Source organism: Pantherophis guttatus, chromosome 7 (genome assembly GCF_059756535.1).
Source record: "Pantherophis guttatus breed Tessera chromosome 7, ASM5975653v1, whole genome shotgun sequence".
In the NCBI taxonomy this organism is placed as follows: Eukaryota; Metazoa; Chordata; class Lepidosauria; order Squamata; family Colubridae; genus Pantherophis; species Pantherophis guttatus.
In genome coordinates this window covers 90901821-90916925 of record NC_142069.1, presented here as the reverse complement: position 1 = coordinate 90916925, position 15105 = coordinate 90901821, and the positions used below count along the sequence as shown (strand labels likewise).

Here is a 15105-nt window from a genome sequence, read left to right as displayed (position 1 = left end):
TTCCCAGTCGGCATCTCTGTTTGATTCTGGACTCCGTGGGGCTTTGCCAAGTAGGTCTTTGGCAGAGTGTCAAAGGAGATAAAGGATGGTGATCATCCCGAAGGACTTCTCCCAAAGGACATTTTGCAACTAATTGGGACTCAGCTGTGAATGAACGTAATTCACAGCTGTTGCAATAAAAGAGGTTTTTGGGACTACTCATGTGTTTTAATGACTCAGGAAGCCTAGGTGACAACAATCTGCTTCATTCTTGATTCACTTACGCTCAGAATATTCTTTTGCTGTGAAGAATTTCTGAGTTCTTCAGAATTCAGCAGATCCCTTAATACTTCTTCAGTCGTCCTGGAAAGGTGCAATCTTATTTTAACCATCCATGGCTTGTTCATCCTGGATTAAGCTGGTAGGCTTTGAACCCTTGGTGCTGCTAAGACTTTAAGCCGAAGAGTGGCATGTGAAGGAATAGAATTAAATGGGCCACCTGTCCCGTTTTCCTTTTCCCCTTGAAATAATTTGATTGCAAAAGCCATGGTTATTATCAGGGTGATGAGCCTCTGTGCAATTTTTGAATCCATCGAAAAATAAACGACGTGGAACAGCTGATAGTAGTATAGGTAGCCCTCAATTTACAACCACAAGTGAATCCAAAATTTCTGTTGCTAAGTGAGAGATTTGTTAAGTGAGAGTTTCCCCCCATTTTACGATCTTCCTTGCCACCACAGTGGTGAAGTTAGTAATACGGTTGTTAAGTGAATCTGGCTTTTCCCATCAGCTTTGCTCGTCAGAAGGTTGCCAAAGGGCATCACGTGACCTCCAGGACACAAACAACAACCGTCATAAATATGAACCAGTTGCCAAGCGTCTGAATTTTGATCACATGACCATGGGAATGCTGCAACGCTCACAAGTGTGAAGAAACCGTCATGTCACTTTCTTCAGTGCTGTTGTAACTTCAAATCGTCATTAAATGAACTGTTGTAAGTTCAGGACTACCTATATCCGTGATGGCGAACCTATGGCATGGGTGCCATAGGTGGCACACGGAGCCATATCAGTGGGCACATGAGCATTGCCGTAGCTCAGCTCCAGTGCGCATGTGTGTGCTGGCCAGCTGATTTTTGGGCCGTTTGGTCCCACCGGAAGTTGGGAAATGGGGTGTTTCTGGCCTCCAGGAGGGGAGGCTGTTTTTGCCCTCCCCAGGCTCCTAGAAAGCCTCTGGAGCCTGGGGAGGGTGAAAAACGGGCCCACCGTGCTATCACGTGCTAAAACCAGGGGGTGGGGCACATTGGATTATGGGTGTGGGCCCACACGCGGGCGACCTTCCTGTGCTCCCCCCGCTTTTGGCACGTGACGGCAAAAAGGTTAGCCATCATTCACCTATATAAATAAAAATGGTGGAAAAGCTAAGTTTTTGTACACATTGGTGGGGAGGAAAAGAGAGAGACAGAGAGAGATGGAGAGAGAGAAACAGAATGAGAGAATGAGAAAGAGAGAGAAGGAGAAAGAACAAGAAAGGACGAGAGAGAAAGATGGACAGAGACAGACAGAATGAGAGAATGAGAAAGACAGGATGAGAGAATGAGAAAAAGAAAGACAGAAGGAGAAAGACAGAAAAAGAAGGAGAAAGAGACAGAATGAGAGAATGAGAATGAGAAAGACAGGCAGAAAAAGAGAGAAGGAGAGAAAGAATGAGAACGAGAAAGAGAGAGACAAAAAAGAGAATGAGAAAGAAACAGAATGAGAGAATGAGAAAGACAGGCAGAAAAAAATGAGAGAAAGAATGAGAACGAGAAAGAGAGAGACAGAGAGAGAATGAGAGAATGAGAAAGAGACAGAAAAAGAGAATGAGAGAATGAGAAAGAAAAAGAGAGAATGAGAAAGAGATGGAAAAAGAGAGAATGAGAGAAAGAGACAGAAAAAGAGAATGAGAGAATGAGAAAGAAAGACAGAATGAGAGAAAGAGACAGAGAAACAGCATAGATCAAACAGTGCAAGAAAAAAAACTGAGATTCAAGGAAACGACAGTGTTCCTTTGGTTAGGCCATCTGTTTCCTTCCAGTGAGGATATTTTTATTTTAACAACTTTAACGTGGATGGTTTGTTCCTTGATACCCTCGAGATTTAGCTGCCATTTCGCTGGTACAATTCAGAATAAAAGAAATAAAAACTATTTCTGGGGATTGAAGCGGGGCAGGAGCTGCCTATAACGTGACACTGGTATATGTTCCTGAATATAAAATACAATTTCGACACTGTAACTTCCACAGAAAAATTGAAGGACCCGTGAACGAGGTCTATGGATAACGGTTTCCAATCATCTGGCAACGGTCATAGGTGCTGAACCTGCTTTATGTCACCAACATTATTGTTTTCCTACAGTTTAAAATGATACTTATTTAATACAGGTAGTCCTCGACTTACAACACTTTGTTTAGTGACCGTTCAAAGTTACAACGGCACTGAAAAAAAAGTGACGGAAAGTTTTTCAAACTTACAACCGTTGTGGCATCCTCGTGGTCACGTGATCAAAATTCAGACGTTCGGCAACTGACTCATATTTATGACGATTACACTGTCCTCGGGGTCACGTGACCCCCTTTTGCGACCGTCTGGCGAGCAAAGTCAAGGGGGGAAGCCAGATTCGCTTAGCAACCGTGTCGCTAACTTGACAACTGCAGGGATTCACTTAACAATCATGGCAAGAAAGGTCGTAAAATGGGGGGGGGGACGGCACTCCCTAAAGAACTGTCTCGCTTAGCAACGGACATTTGGAGTTCAGCTCTGGTCGTAAGTCGAGAACTACCTGTATGTGAACTGAGTAATAGAAATGTGCATGTTTACCTACTCACTTGGAAGCAAACTCGGCCGCTAAAGCAGGAACATGTACATAAAGAATGTTTTTCGTGCAAAGCTAGTTGTAGGAGACAAAATTGTAAAGCAAGAGTAAATCCGCGGTGAAATTTCGGTGCAATTCGAGTTTTTCAAATTTCAACTTCGCCGTTGTAGTTTTGTGAGTGTGTGCACGCAGCAAGGATTAAAGATGATAGTAGATGTTTTTTGATGCGTTCTTACGATTTTATTGTCGGGGAAACTCAGTTTTGTAAAATTTAGGGAGTAGGTGGCATACTCCTAATGGGTTAATACATGAATTACATAGTAGATTGTGATTTTTTTCTCCCCCTTTTGGTTAAGAAATGTGTTCCCACAATCGTTTAAAAACTAAAACTAAAATAAAATAAAATAAGATTTGCTTGTCCTCTTGTCAAGAGCCCTTTGCGAAAGGAATTAGTAGAGAGTACTCAAACTGGGGGAAAGAATGCAACCTGCCATTTTCATCAGCAGCAAAAACATCTGACAGAGTCACTCCATTGTCAGACCTTATTATCTTTTAAATCGAGCACCTCTTACAACATGCGCAGACAAGACACTGATTAGGGAATGAGTCATCGCCATCCAGAAATTGAATTCCTGTCGCTAAAATGTATTTCTAAAAAAAGTATCCCAAATTGGGTGCTTTTTCTGGAGGCAACTGGACTTTCTGGGTTTTTTTTTCTTTGAAGACGTTTTGCTTCTCATTCAAGCAGCTTCTTCAGCTCTGACTGGATGGTGGGGAATGGAAGGATTGATACTCCTTGCAGACAGCTGGTCATCTGCATCCTTTTAGAAGGTTATTGAGGCCACCTGGAGGTTTATCTCGGTTTGCAGTTTTAAAAGCACAAATTGTACGCGGGGAGAAAACTCTTGATAGACCTTAAACCCCTGAAATACTATTGTGAACATAATTTAAATCATTGCCTTTTTTCCTCCTTCATCTTTTTCAGATAATAATGGCCGCAACTTATTGGCACTACCACACATGTAGCTGTAAACATGACCTGACATCCTGAAGATTGTATGCATGGCCATCAGCTGATCTGGAGACCATGGAGCTGAAAGTTTGGGTCGATGGAGTCCAAAGGATTGTTTGTGGAGTCACGGAAGTTACAACATGCCAGGAAGTGGTTATAGCGCTTGCCCAAGCTATAGGTGAGTTTACGCGCCCGATGTTTGTAGTTGGAGGTGAGTGGGAAGGGGTTATCATTCATTCTGTTGGACCAGGGGTGTCAGACTCAAGGCTCAGGGGCCAGATCCGGCCTGTGGGGTGCTTAGATCTGGCCCATGGGGCCACCCTGGAAATGGCGAAGGACCGGCCCATCCTCCTGAGCTCCGTTTTCATTGGCAGAGGGTGCTGTGACCTACGCTTACTGAGTCATTACAGTACACGATTAGTCCCAAAAAACCCCTATTTTATTGTAACAGCCCAGAATTACGTTCATTCCCAGCTGAGTCCCAATTAGTTGCAAAACAAGTCCTTCGGAAGAAGTCCTTCGGGACAATCACCAACCTTTATCTTCTTTGACACCCTACCAAAGGCCTTACTTGACAAAGCCCCACAAAGTTCAGAAACAAACAAGAGATGCCGACTGGAAACAGAGTTAGCAACGTTGCTTTCCTGCAAAAAGGCCCAAGTGCCTTTGTTTCTCTTTTAAGCCTTATGGGAGGGGCCAATCATCTCCTGGCCTTACTCCCCAGTCGTCCCTTTTGCTTTAGCTGTTCTTGCCTTCTGGCAGCTCTGCGCATGCATGCACTAGGAACAGGCTCCTCCTGTTCCTCTGTCTCTCTGCTGTCCGATTCTGGAGGCTCCGGAGTCCGCACATCACTCCCCAATGGCCCCGGCCCCATCTCTGCCTCTGACACAGAGCCCTCATTCGGGCCTTCCCCAGACTCCAGGACTGGCCCATGTTCCTCCCCAGCCTCCTCACTGTCTGACTCTGCTGCCAGCTTCGCAGGCTGCTGGCGGACAACAACAGAGGGTTGCAGGAGGCTGTTGCAGCCAAAAACAGAGCTCGGGAGCTTGTTTTCACTGGCAGAGTGCTTGGGCCGCCATAGGCGCCCCCAACACGAGTGACGTCAAGCTGGCCATGCCCACCCTGGGTGCAGATTTCCCCTCTGTACTAGAGGGAGCCTTGAGGTTGTGTCATCTTGGCTGTTTCAGAACACAGCTGCATTCTGAAATTTCCAGAGCAGGTAGTCCTCGATTTACGATGACAATGGAGCCCAACATTTATGTTGTTAAGTGAGAAATTGGCTCAGTGAATCTTGCCCCATTTGTTACGACTTCTCTGGCCACCTTTGTTAAGTGAATCACCGCAGTCATTAATTGAGTAATGCGGTTGTTAAGTGGATCTGGCTTTGCTCATCCAAAGGCTGCAAAAGGGAATCACGTGACCCTGGGACACGGTGACCGTCATAAATACGAGTCAGTCATCAAGCCTCCAAATGTAAATCAAGTGATGCTAAAACGGTGTGAAAAAAAGTGCTAAATCACTTGTTTCAGCGCTGTTGCAACTTCAGGCGGTCACTAAGCGAACCATTGTAAGACGGGGACTATCTGTAGCGATAGCTGCCTTACCCTCAACGAGCTTGTGTTGAGTTCCCAGTCACTGCACCCCTAAAAATGCCACCTAGGAGTATCCGGATTGTTTTAATGCTGCTGCCATCATTGTAGGCAGCTCATAATTACTAACCAGGGGTGAAATGCTCCCGGTTCGGACCGGATCACCCGATCCGGTAGCGATGGAGGCGGGTAGTTCGGAGAACCGGTAGCAAAAATCCCTGCCCTCCCTCCCATGTCCAGCTGAGCCGTGCAATCATCAGAGGCTTTTTTTAAAAAAAAAATTAAAAGCATTTTTTCAACAACCTCTTCGGCCGAAAAAATGCTTTTAAAAGTTTTTTAAAAAAGCCTCTGATGTTCGTGCGGCTCAGCTGGGATCGTCGGAGGCTTTTAAAAGCATTTTTTTCTACAACCTCTGAAGAAATTTTTTTCTACAACCTCTGAAGAGGTTGTAGAAAAAAATGCTTTTAAAAGCCTCTGACGATCCCAGTTGAGTTGCCTGATCGTCAGAGGTTTTTAAAAGAAAAAAAAAGCCTCTGCCGATCAGGCAACTCAGCTGGGATCGTCAGAGCCTTTTGAAAGCATTTTTTTACAACCTCTCCGCCGAAGAGGTTGTAGAAAAAATGGTTTTAAAAGTAAAAAAATAAAAATAAAAATTGGCCACACCCACCCAGTCACATTACCCTCCCCTCACCAAGCCACGCCCACAGAACTGGAAGTAACAAATTTTAGATTTCACCACTGTTACTAACCCTTTGTCCTCCGCTCTGTGTAGACCAGATCAAGAAATAAACTCCAACAAAGATTAAAAAATGCCTTTATTAATACAGACTATTAAAAGAATCTTGCAAGGCGGATTCTGCTTTGCTTCCTAACCCCCTTCCTAGGTGTTGTTTTTTTAAAAAATTTAAACATTTCATTCAATTGAAACTAATTTTTTTAAAAAAATCTAGTTGAATTATCAAAAGCTGCTTTACCGGTGCAGTAATTTTAACGTTACGGAGTGAATTTTATACATTATTTTTGTAAAGACGGCTTGTTCATTTGCAGAGCAGTCGGCGCTGAATGTAGAATCGGGTTATAAATTACTACGAACTGCTTTTCCCAGTGCATTAAATAATTTGTTGATGTTAAGAAAGTGATTATTTATATATATATTCGTGCCTCGTCCGTACGCTGGTCGACGTGGCTTGTTAGTTTGCAAAGTGGTGGTGCTAATGTGGTTTCCATTAAGTTATCATACACTAATTTTCCAGTGTAAAATGGTTAGATTATCTAGCAACTTTTAAAATTTGGGTCTGGCGCTCTTGTGGTGCGATTCTGCCCTCTGCTGGTTCTCTCCTGTCATTACAGTGACACTTACTCCTCACAACCGCAACTGAGCCCAAAATTTCTGTCGCTGTGCGAGACACTTCTTAAGTGAAGTTTGCTCCGTTTTACGACCTTTCATGCCACAGTTGTTAAGTGAATCACTGTAGTTGTTAAGTTAAGTTAGGCATATAAGTCCAATAAAATAAAATAAATAAAATAAATAAATAAATAGTAACCGTTGTTAAGTGAATCTGGCTTCCCTAGTGACTTTGCTTGTCAGAAGGTTGCAAGAGGGGATCTCATGATCCCGGGACACTGCAACAGTCATAAGTATGAGTCAGTTGCCAAGCATTTGAATTTTTACAGGGTGCTGCAGCGGTCATAAGTATGAGTCAGTTGCCAAGCATCTGAATTTTGATCACATGACTGTGGGATGCTGCAACGGTCACTAAGTGTGAAAAACAGTCATAAGTCACTTTTTTTCACTGCTGTTGTAACTTCAAATGGTCACTAAATGAGCTGTCATAAGTCGAGAACTACCTGTATGTCCATGCTCTTACAGGAAGTCCTCAACTTACGACCATAATTGAGCCCAAAATTTCCGTTGCTCAGTGAGACATTTGTTAAGTGAGTTTTTCCTCATTTTATGACTTTTCTTGCCATATTTGTGAAGTGAATCACTGCAGTTTTTCAATTAGTGACACGGTTGTTAAATGAATCCAGCTTCCCCATCAACGTTGCTTCTCAAAAGGTCACAAGAGGGGGTATCACATGACCCCAGCACATTGCGACTGTCATAAATATGAATCAGATGTCAGGCGAATCTAAATCACGTGAGCATGGGGGATGCTGCAACAGTCATAAGTTTGAAAAACTGTCCTAAATTTTTTCAGATTTAACTTCAAACTGTCACTAAATGAACTGTTGTAAGTCGAGAACTTCTTGTATGTCCGTGTCCTTATTTCTTATTTCTTTTTTATAGGTCGTACGGGGAGGTACACCCTGATAGAAAAATGGCGGGATACGGAGAGACATTTAGCACCTCACGAAAACCCGATCATTTCTTTGAACAAATGGGGGCAACACGCCAGCGACGTGCAGCTCGTCTTACGACGTACCGGGCCATCGCTTAGCGAGCGGCCAACCTCGGACAGCGTAGCTCGGATCCCAGAAAGGACTTTGTACCGGCAAAGCCTGCCTCCCTTGGCTAAACTCAGGCCTCAGAACGATAAGTCGATCAAAAGGAGGGAGCCGAAACGCAAATCGTTGACGTTCACCGGCGGGGCCAAAGGATTGATGGACATTTTCGGGAAGAGCAAAGAGTCCGAGTTCAAACAGAAAGTCCTCCATTGCAAGACCACGACAGATGAGTTGAAAAAGCTCATCCGTCTCCAGACGGAGAAGCTGCAGTCGGTGGAGAAACAGCTGGACTCGAACGAGGCCGAGATCCGATACTGGGAGCAGAAGTTCAGCTTCAGCCTGGAGGACGAAATCCTCAAGCTGGAGCAGAAGCTCAAGAGGAACGAGGTGGAGATCGAGGAAGAGGAGTTCTGGGAGAACGAGCTCCAGATCGAGCAGGAGAACGAGAAGCAGCTGAAGGAGCAGCTCCAGGAAACCCGGCAGAGGATCGCGGACTGCGAAAGCCGGCTGAGGGACTACGTGGCCCAGATCCGCCACATGGAAAGCGGCCTGGAGGCGGAAAAGTTGCAGCGGGAAGTCCAGGAGGCTCAAGTCAATGAAGAAGAAGTCCGAGAGAAGATCGACAAAGTCAGAGGAGAACTCGATCTCCACGGCCAGCAAAGCCTCCGGCTGGAAAACGGACTCAAAGCCGTGGAGAGATCTCTCGGACAGGCGACCAAGCGGTTACAGGTGGGGTCTGTTTTTTTGTGTCTTTGAATATTTTATTAGTTTATTGTCAAGGTCCCAAGTAATACATCCCCAACAATGAGAGAAATACAAAGAGAAATGAAGATAAAGGAGAAAATAAGGGAGGAAAGGGGAAAGAGAAAAAAAAAAACGTAAGAATAAGAATAAGAATAATTTTATTTCTATACCGCCCTTCTCCCGAAGGACTCAGGGCGGTGTACAGCCTATTAAAAGCACATCAATTAAAATTATTTAAAATTATTAAACAATTCAGCTCAATTTAAAACCCCAGAAATTTAAAATACCCCAATTTAAAATTATTATGTTGATAGCCCGGCCTGGCGGAACAACAGGTCTTGAGTGCACAGCGAAATACCCGGAGGACGGAAATCTTACGCACTTCCGGGGGCAGTTCATTCCACAGGGCTGGGGCTCCCACAGAGAAGGCCCTCCCCCTGGGTGTCGCCAGCCGACATTACTTGGCCGATGGCACCCTGAGGAGACCCTCTCTGTGGGAGCGGACTGGCCGGTGGGAGGCTATTGGTGGCAGAAGTCGGTCTCGAAGGTACCCGGGTCCTATGCCATGGAGCGCTTTAAAGGGGGAAAGAGAAAAGCAATGACCTCCGACTCCTTTTGCTGCGGTAGAATAAGAGAATAACATAAAACCTAAACGTTTTACTTTTATTACGTAATAATTAATATATATATAATATATATAATAATATATTCCAGGGGGGTCCCCTACTTGGGGGCCACGGCCAACTACAGGCCCGTGGCCTAACCCCCACTGGGCTGTGTGAGTGGCCAGGCGATGCGCGGGTCTGCGCTGAAAAATGGCCCCACTTGTGTGAGTGTTGCGAGCATCGTGGGCGGTCATGGCCCCACTCGCGCAAGCATGGAGGTGGCTGATGAGGAAGAGGAGGAACAGATGGGTCCAGTGCCTGAATGCACAGAAAGCAGAGGAGAGGAGAGCAGTGGAAATCTATGGGCCGGTCCTTGGGACAGAAGAGCCACCACTGCTAGTGAAGCCCCACCCTAATTCTGGGGATAAAAGGCAGGGGGCGGAGATGAATAGATGTGGCAGAAAACTATTTATCTTCCGGATGGACGGACTTGTTAGCCTGCGTTGAGAGATAAACTTTTTGCTGGCGCTCCTAATAAAGGAATCATTGATTTAACTACAGAGCGTTTGTCGTGTTTGGGGAGCCTGATCAGAACAGAACGGTTGTAAGTCAAGGACTACTCTACAGTTTGCTAAGGAGAACCGGGTGGTTGGAATGAGAATGTGTTCGGTTGATGGCAGCTGCCAGAGTCATGGAATAACTTCCTTTGGTGTTTTGGGTGGAGCGAGAATGGAAAAATTATCCCTGACTTATCTTAGAAAGTCAGCTATTTTCATTTCTCTAAAAATCATTCAGCATCCTTCAGAACTGTCCGGTTGAATCGTTTCTAACAGCGAGAATAATAAACCCAGCGGAACAAAATTGCCTTCGGAAAATTGTGGGTGCCCCATCCCTGGAGACTGGATGGTCCTCTATCAGAAATAGTCTCCTGCGAGAGCAGGGGGCAGGACTGGATGACCTCAAGGATCCCTTCCAACTCCGTTGGTATTCCTGAATATGTTTTCCTTTCTCCTCCTTCTCAGGAAAGAGAACAAGAACTGGAGCAGCTGACGAAAGAACTGCGTCAAGTCAACCTTCAACAGTTCATCCAGCAGACGGGGACGAAAGTCACGGTCCTTCCGGCTGAGCCTGTTGAATTGGAGACGTCACACCCAGAGCTGGAGAAAGGTACTTTTGAGATGACCACACACTCTCCTGCCCCCTTCTCTAAAAGCAGATCCTAAGGGGGATCCATTGAAAGTTCACCTTTGGTCTTGGGACATCTGTGGGACGCAGTGGCTAAGAGGCTGAGCTTGTCGATCGAAAGGTCGGCAGTTCAGCGGTTCGAGTGCCGCGTAACGGGGTGAGCTCCCATTACTTGTCCCAGCTTCTGCCAACCTAGCAGTTCGAAAGCACATAAAAAATGCAAGTAGAAAAATAGGGACCACCTTTGGTGGGAAGGGAACAGTGTTCTGTGCGCCTTTGGCGTTGAGTCATGCCGGCCACATGACCACGGAGACGTCTTCGGACAGCGCTGGCTCTTCGGCTTTGAAACGGAGATGAGCACCGCCCCCTAGAGTCGGGAACGACTAACACATATGTGCGAGGGGAACCTTTACCTTTAATATACATAGTATAAAATATACAAAGTATAAAATAAAATACTTTGTCCTTCCGAGGTGGGTAAAATGAGGACCCAGATTGTTGGGGGCAAAAGGCTGACTCTGTAAACCACTTAGAGAGGGCTGCAAAGCTTTGTAAAGCCGTATATAAGTACTAGTGCTATTGCTATTTCTTCTGTTGGGTATCTCATAAGGCACAGGTGTCAAACTCGCTGCATCACATTGCTGTCATGTGACATTTCGTGATGTTTTTCTCCTTCGCGGAGCTGGGGTGGGCGTGCCCTGCGCATGACGCATCCGGCCCGCGCAGTTTGACACCCCTGTCGTAAGGGATACAGTACAGGTTTCCCTTGACTTATGACTGCAATTGAGCCCAAAATTTCTATTGCTAAGTGAGACATTTGTTAAGTGAGCTTTGTCTAATTTTACGACCTTTCCTGCCACTGTTGTTAAGCGAATCACCGGAAAAATGGTCACAGATCACTTTTTTCAGTGCCGTTGTAACTGAATGAACCGTTGTAATTGGAGGACCGCCTATCCCGGAAGGTGGATGATAAGATTAATGATGGAGCTAAAGATGAATGGAGACCCGCCTTCCTTCCTCCATCCCTTCTTCCACCCTTACGGGGTTCGCAATCCACCTTCAGGCAGGACCTGTTAAGGTAACCGTGTTCGAAGACTTCATACTAACCTGGTTCTCCTCCCACAGAACCCGTCTTTCAAACCAGCTCCCTCAAACGCCCGAGTTCCTCAAGGCAGCTTCCCAGCAACCTTCGGATCTTGCAGAACCCGCTCTCCTCCGGTTTTAACCCCGAGGGCATTTACGTATAACAGCCCACAAGTTCTTCTTCTGGAGAGGACCTTTGAAGGTAACCAAGGACCGCAGCCCGTTTCCTCCTGCCAGGTTTCTTCTTCTCCCCGGGACCTATGACGGAAGAAGACCCCCACCAAATCTGGCATTCGAAAACTTATCACACGGGGGCATTTCATTGCCTGTTTTTTAATCCGATCAGCGACAAAACGTGGAGTCCCGCGCCGGGCGCTGATTATACGACGAAGGACAAAAACGAACGGTGGAGGCCACCGCGGCCCAAACAGCCATGTCAAAATAGCTTTCTTTGTTTTGCTTTTAAAAAAAAAAAATATTGCTATTTCTGAAGCATAAATATTTCTTAGCAGGCATCCGTGGCGGATCAGAGACCCACCCTCTTCCCCCCCTCCAAAAAAATTGCTCACTCTCTATGTCAGGGTTATGTGGGGAAACGATGGCCCTTTGATGACGTGTGGACTTCAACTGCCAGAATTCTTGAGCCAGCATCGCTCTCTTCTTAGGAATCCTGGGAGTTGAAGTCCCTCGTGGCTCTCTCGGGGAATTCTGGGAGTTGAAGTCCACACGTCATCAAAGGGCCATCGTTTCCTCTGTTCTATGCAGTTGGATTAGGGATTAATTTGTGACGTGTGAATGCGGGCATATCGTTTCTAGTCGCGGGTCTTGCTTTCGAGTAGGCCTGTATTACTCACCCATCCATTTGGCTGTTGCTAAAGACGCCATTTTGAATTAAGTTTGTCCTTCTTCACTCCAGTGGTGGGTTGCTCCCGGTTCTGTCCGGTTCTTGCGAACCGGTAGTAAAAGTGGCAGGAGGCTCCGCCCACCCGCCCCCGGACGGCATAATGGACAATCTGCGCAGGCGCAGAAGTTTCTGTGCATGTGGAGAAGCACGCGAAGCAAGCAAGCATGCACACTCCCGTTGTGAACCGGTAGTAAAGATAAGTAGAACCCACCCCTGCTTCACTCCTATGTAGCATCATTTACACCGTGTGTTGATAAGAGCTTGGTATATCTTCCCCAGCCTGTTGCTCATTAGGGGTGTGGTGATGAAGGTGCAACTCAGAGTGAGGGAGCCTAAATATTAAAGAAAAGAAAGCAAACATGCAGCATCCTCCAGCTACTACTAGGTTGCAAGCTTTAGTATGTTTCATAATTGGCCGTGCTAGGGATGTCCACTCCTGTAAGGTGGCTGATGACCAACCGCCTTTTGAAAGAGAGTTGAAGGACAAAATGTTGGATAAAGTCCCATTTTAGGTCACGTAGAACTTGGGGTTTTGCCCCATAATGATGCCATGTCTCAGGGGTGATATGCTCCCAGTTCAGACCGGATCGCCCAATCCCTCCCCCCCACCCCCGGCATTTTTCGGCATTTTTGGCCGAAAAAATGCTTTTAAAAGTAAAAAAAAAAAAGCCTCTGATGATCGTGCGGCTCAGCTGGGATTGTCAAGAGGCTTTTAAAAGCATTTTACAATCTCTTCAGAGATTGTAGAAAAAAATGCTTTTAAAAGCTTCTGACGATCCCAGTTGAGTTGCCTGATCGTCAGCTGGGATCGTCAGACTCTATTAAAAGCATTTTTTCTAACAACCTCTTCGGCTGAAAAAAATGCTTTTAAAAGCCTCTGACGATCCCAGCTGACTTGCCTAATCATCAGAGCCTAAAAGGTTGTAGAAAAAAATGATTTTAAAAGTAAAAAAAAAAAAAAGTTGGCCACACCCACCCAGTCACATTAACCCCCCCTCCCAAACACACACCAAGCCACGCCCACGGAACCAGTAGTAACAAATTTTACATTTCAGCACTGCCATGCCTGCAGTGTGAAAAGTGTGTTTGTGTACGTGTGTAGGTGCATGAGAGAGAGAGAGAGAGAGAGAGAGAGAGAGAGAGAGAGAGAGAGAGAAAGAAAGAAAGAAAGAAAGAAAGAAAGAAAGAAAGAAAGAAAGAAGGAAAGAAGGAAAGAAAAAAAAATCTGCATAGGTCTGAATGAATGTGTGCGACGATCAAAGCCATGTGGTGTTTTGTCACCGCAAAAAAAGTCACAATGTCAAAAAGAGTTTGTGTTGTGGTGGGTTTTCTTGTGTTACAGCCATTGTGGTATTTTTTTTCTTTCCCTCCTTTTTTTTAATAGCCAATGGATTTTCCCACTTAAAAGGTCCTCAGGCCCAAAACTCCACAGTGTAAGGATTAGCATTTGAAGATCTTCTAGTTAAATAGCGATTTATGATCCTGAAGTTTATATTTGAGATATTTTGCCATAATGAATTCTACGCCTATCAAGGAACAAAATGCTCCGTCTTCAGTCCAATGTCTTGCCAAAGGAATTTCTCACCGTTTATTTTTATTATTATTATTATTATTGTGATTTTTACCACTACAGTGTTCGTATCATACAGTATCATAGCCAGGAAAGACACAATTTGTTGAGCCAGAAAAACCTGTGTATGGTATTTGGCCAACTGCATAACATCCTATTTTAGTTTATTATTATTATTATTATTTTTGCAAAATCAGGTCTGTCAGTCCAGATTGGTTACGGATGTACATAGAATGGATGAAAATTGCTCAGGCCACGAGCTATGAAATAGCTGGACAGCTCCACCCTGATGCCTTGCCTATAGAAAGTATATAATATATATGCATATATATTTCTATAACTGTTGGCAAAATTATTTCAGCCCCGAATGTGATGGTGATACAAAAAAGGTTCTTGAAGAAATGGTCATTTATTTAAATAAAAAGCACATTTATTTCTAACGTAGCTCGTCACCCAATTACTACCCAAAATAATAGAATAGGTTTTGCAGCGGGAGAATGCATGTCCCAGAACGATAGGAATAATAAGCACATTATTACACATTTCATGTTATTTTAGCAGTTAGATTTCGTACTGTTTAGAAGTGTTATGTCAAAGAGAACACAGGGATATATTTTGAGCATTTTCTGCGTTGCTGAATATTATGGAAATGCCTCACAATTATTCGGAATCCTGATGTTCATTTTGATAACACCGTAAAATCAGAATTCAGGCCTTATTAATTGCATTCCTTTTTTTTAATTTTTTTTTTTTGAGAACAGGGTGATGAAGAAAATGACACTGTTTTGTTTTCTTTGGGGGTCATAACAATATTTTCCTGAAAAAACAAGGTGACTCCGATTTTAAGATAATCCCATTTCTCCTAAGAAGGAGAAAACAGACAAAGAATTCAAAATACCTTGACTCCTATCTCGTGCAGTGCCCAACTCCAGCCGAAACCAGCAGTGTTGTACACACACACTGTACAACTTTGTCAAAAGTTTCGTTTCAGCAAAGGAGAAGCTTTGATTCCCTCAATAAAATAAAATAAAAACTCTTTGTAAATACTTCCCCTTTCCTTTCCTTGATATTCTGGATTTTGCTGATCAGATCTCCGTTAGAGAAATCTGATCTCTCCTTGCCTGGAATTGTA

The 15105-nt window shown here is 44.6% G+C and overlaps 1 protein-coding gene across 4 annotated transcripts in view; it reads left to right on the top strand.

Annotated features, from left to right (window-relative positions):
• RASSF8 (Ras association domain family member 8) overlaps nt 1-13553 on the top strand; it is an 80555-nt gene extending 67002 nt beyond the window's left edge. For all 4 annotated transcript variants that reach the window (XM_060694917.2, XM_060694918.2, XM_060694919.2 and 1 more), the window contains exons 2-5: nt 3819-4023; nt 7725-8611; nt 10254-10398; nt 11542-13553. In XM_060694917.2, coding sequence (XP_060550900.1) covers nt 3921-4023; nt 7725-8611; nt 10254-10398; nt 11542-11663 — 1257 coding nt within the window. In that variant the 5' untranslated portion in view covers nt 3819-3920 and the 3' untranslated portion in view covers nt 11664-13553. The remainder of the gene's footprint in view (nt 1-3818; nt 4024-7724; nt 8612-10253; nt 10399-11541) is intronic.
• Nucleotides 13554-15105: the final 1552 nt, after the last annotated feature.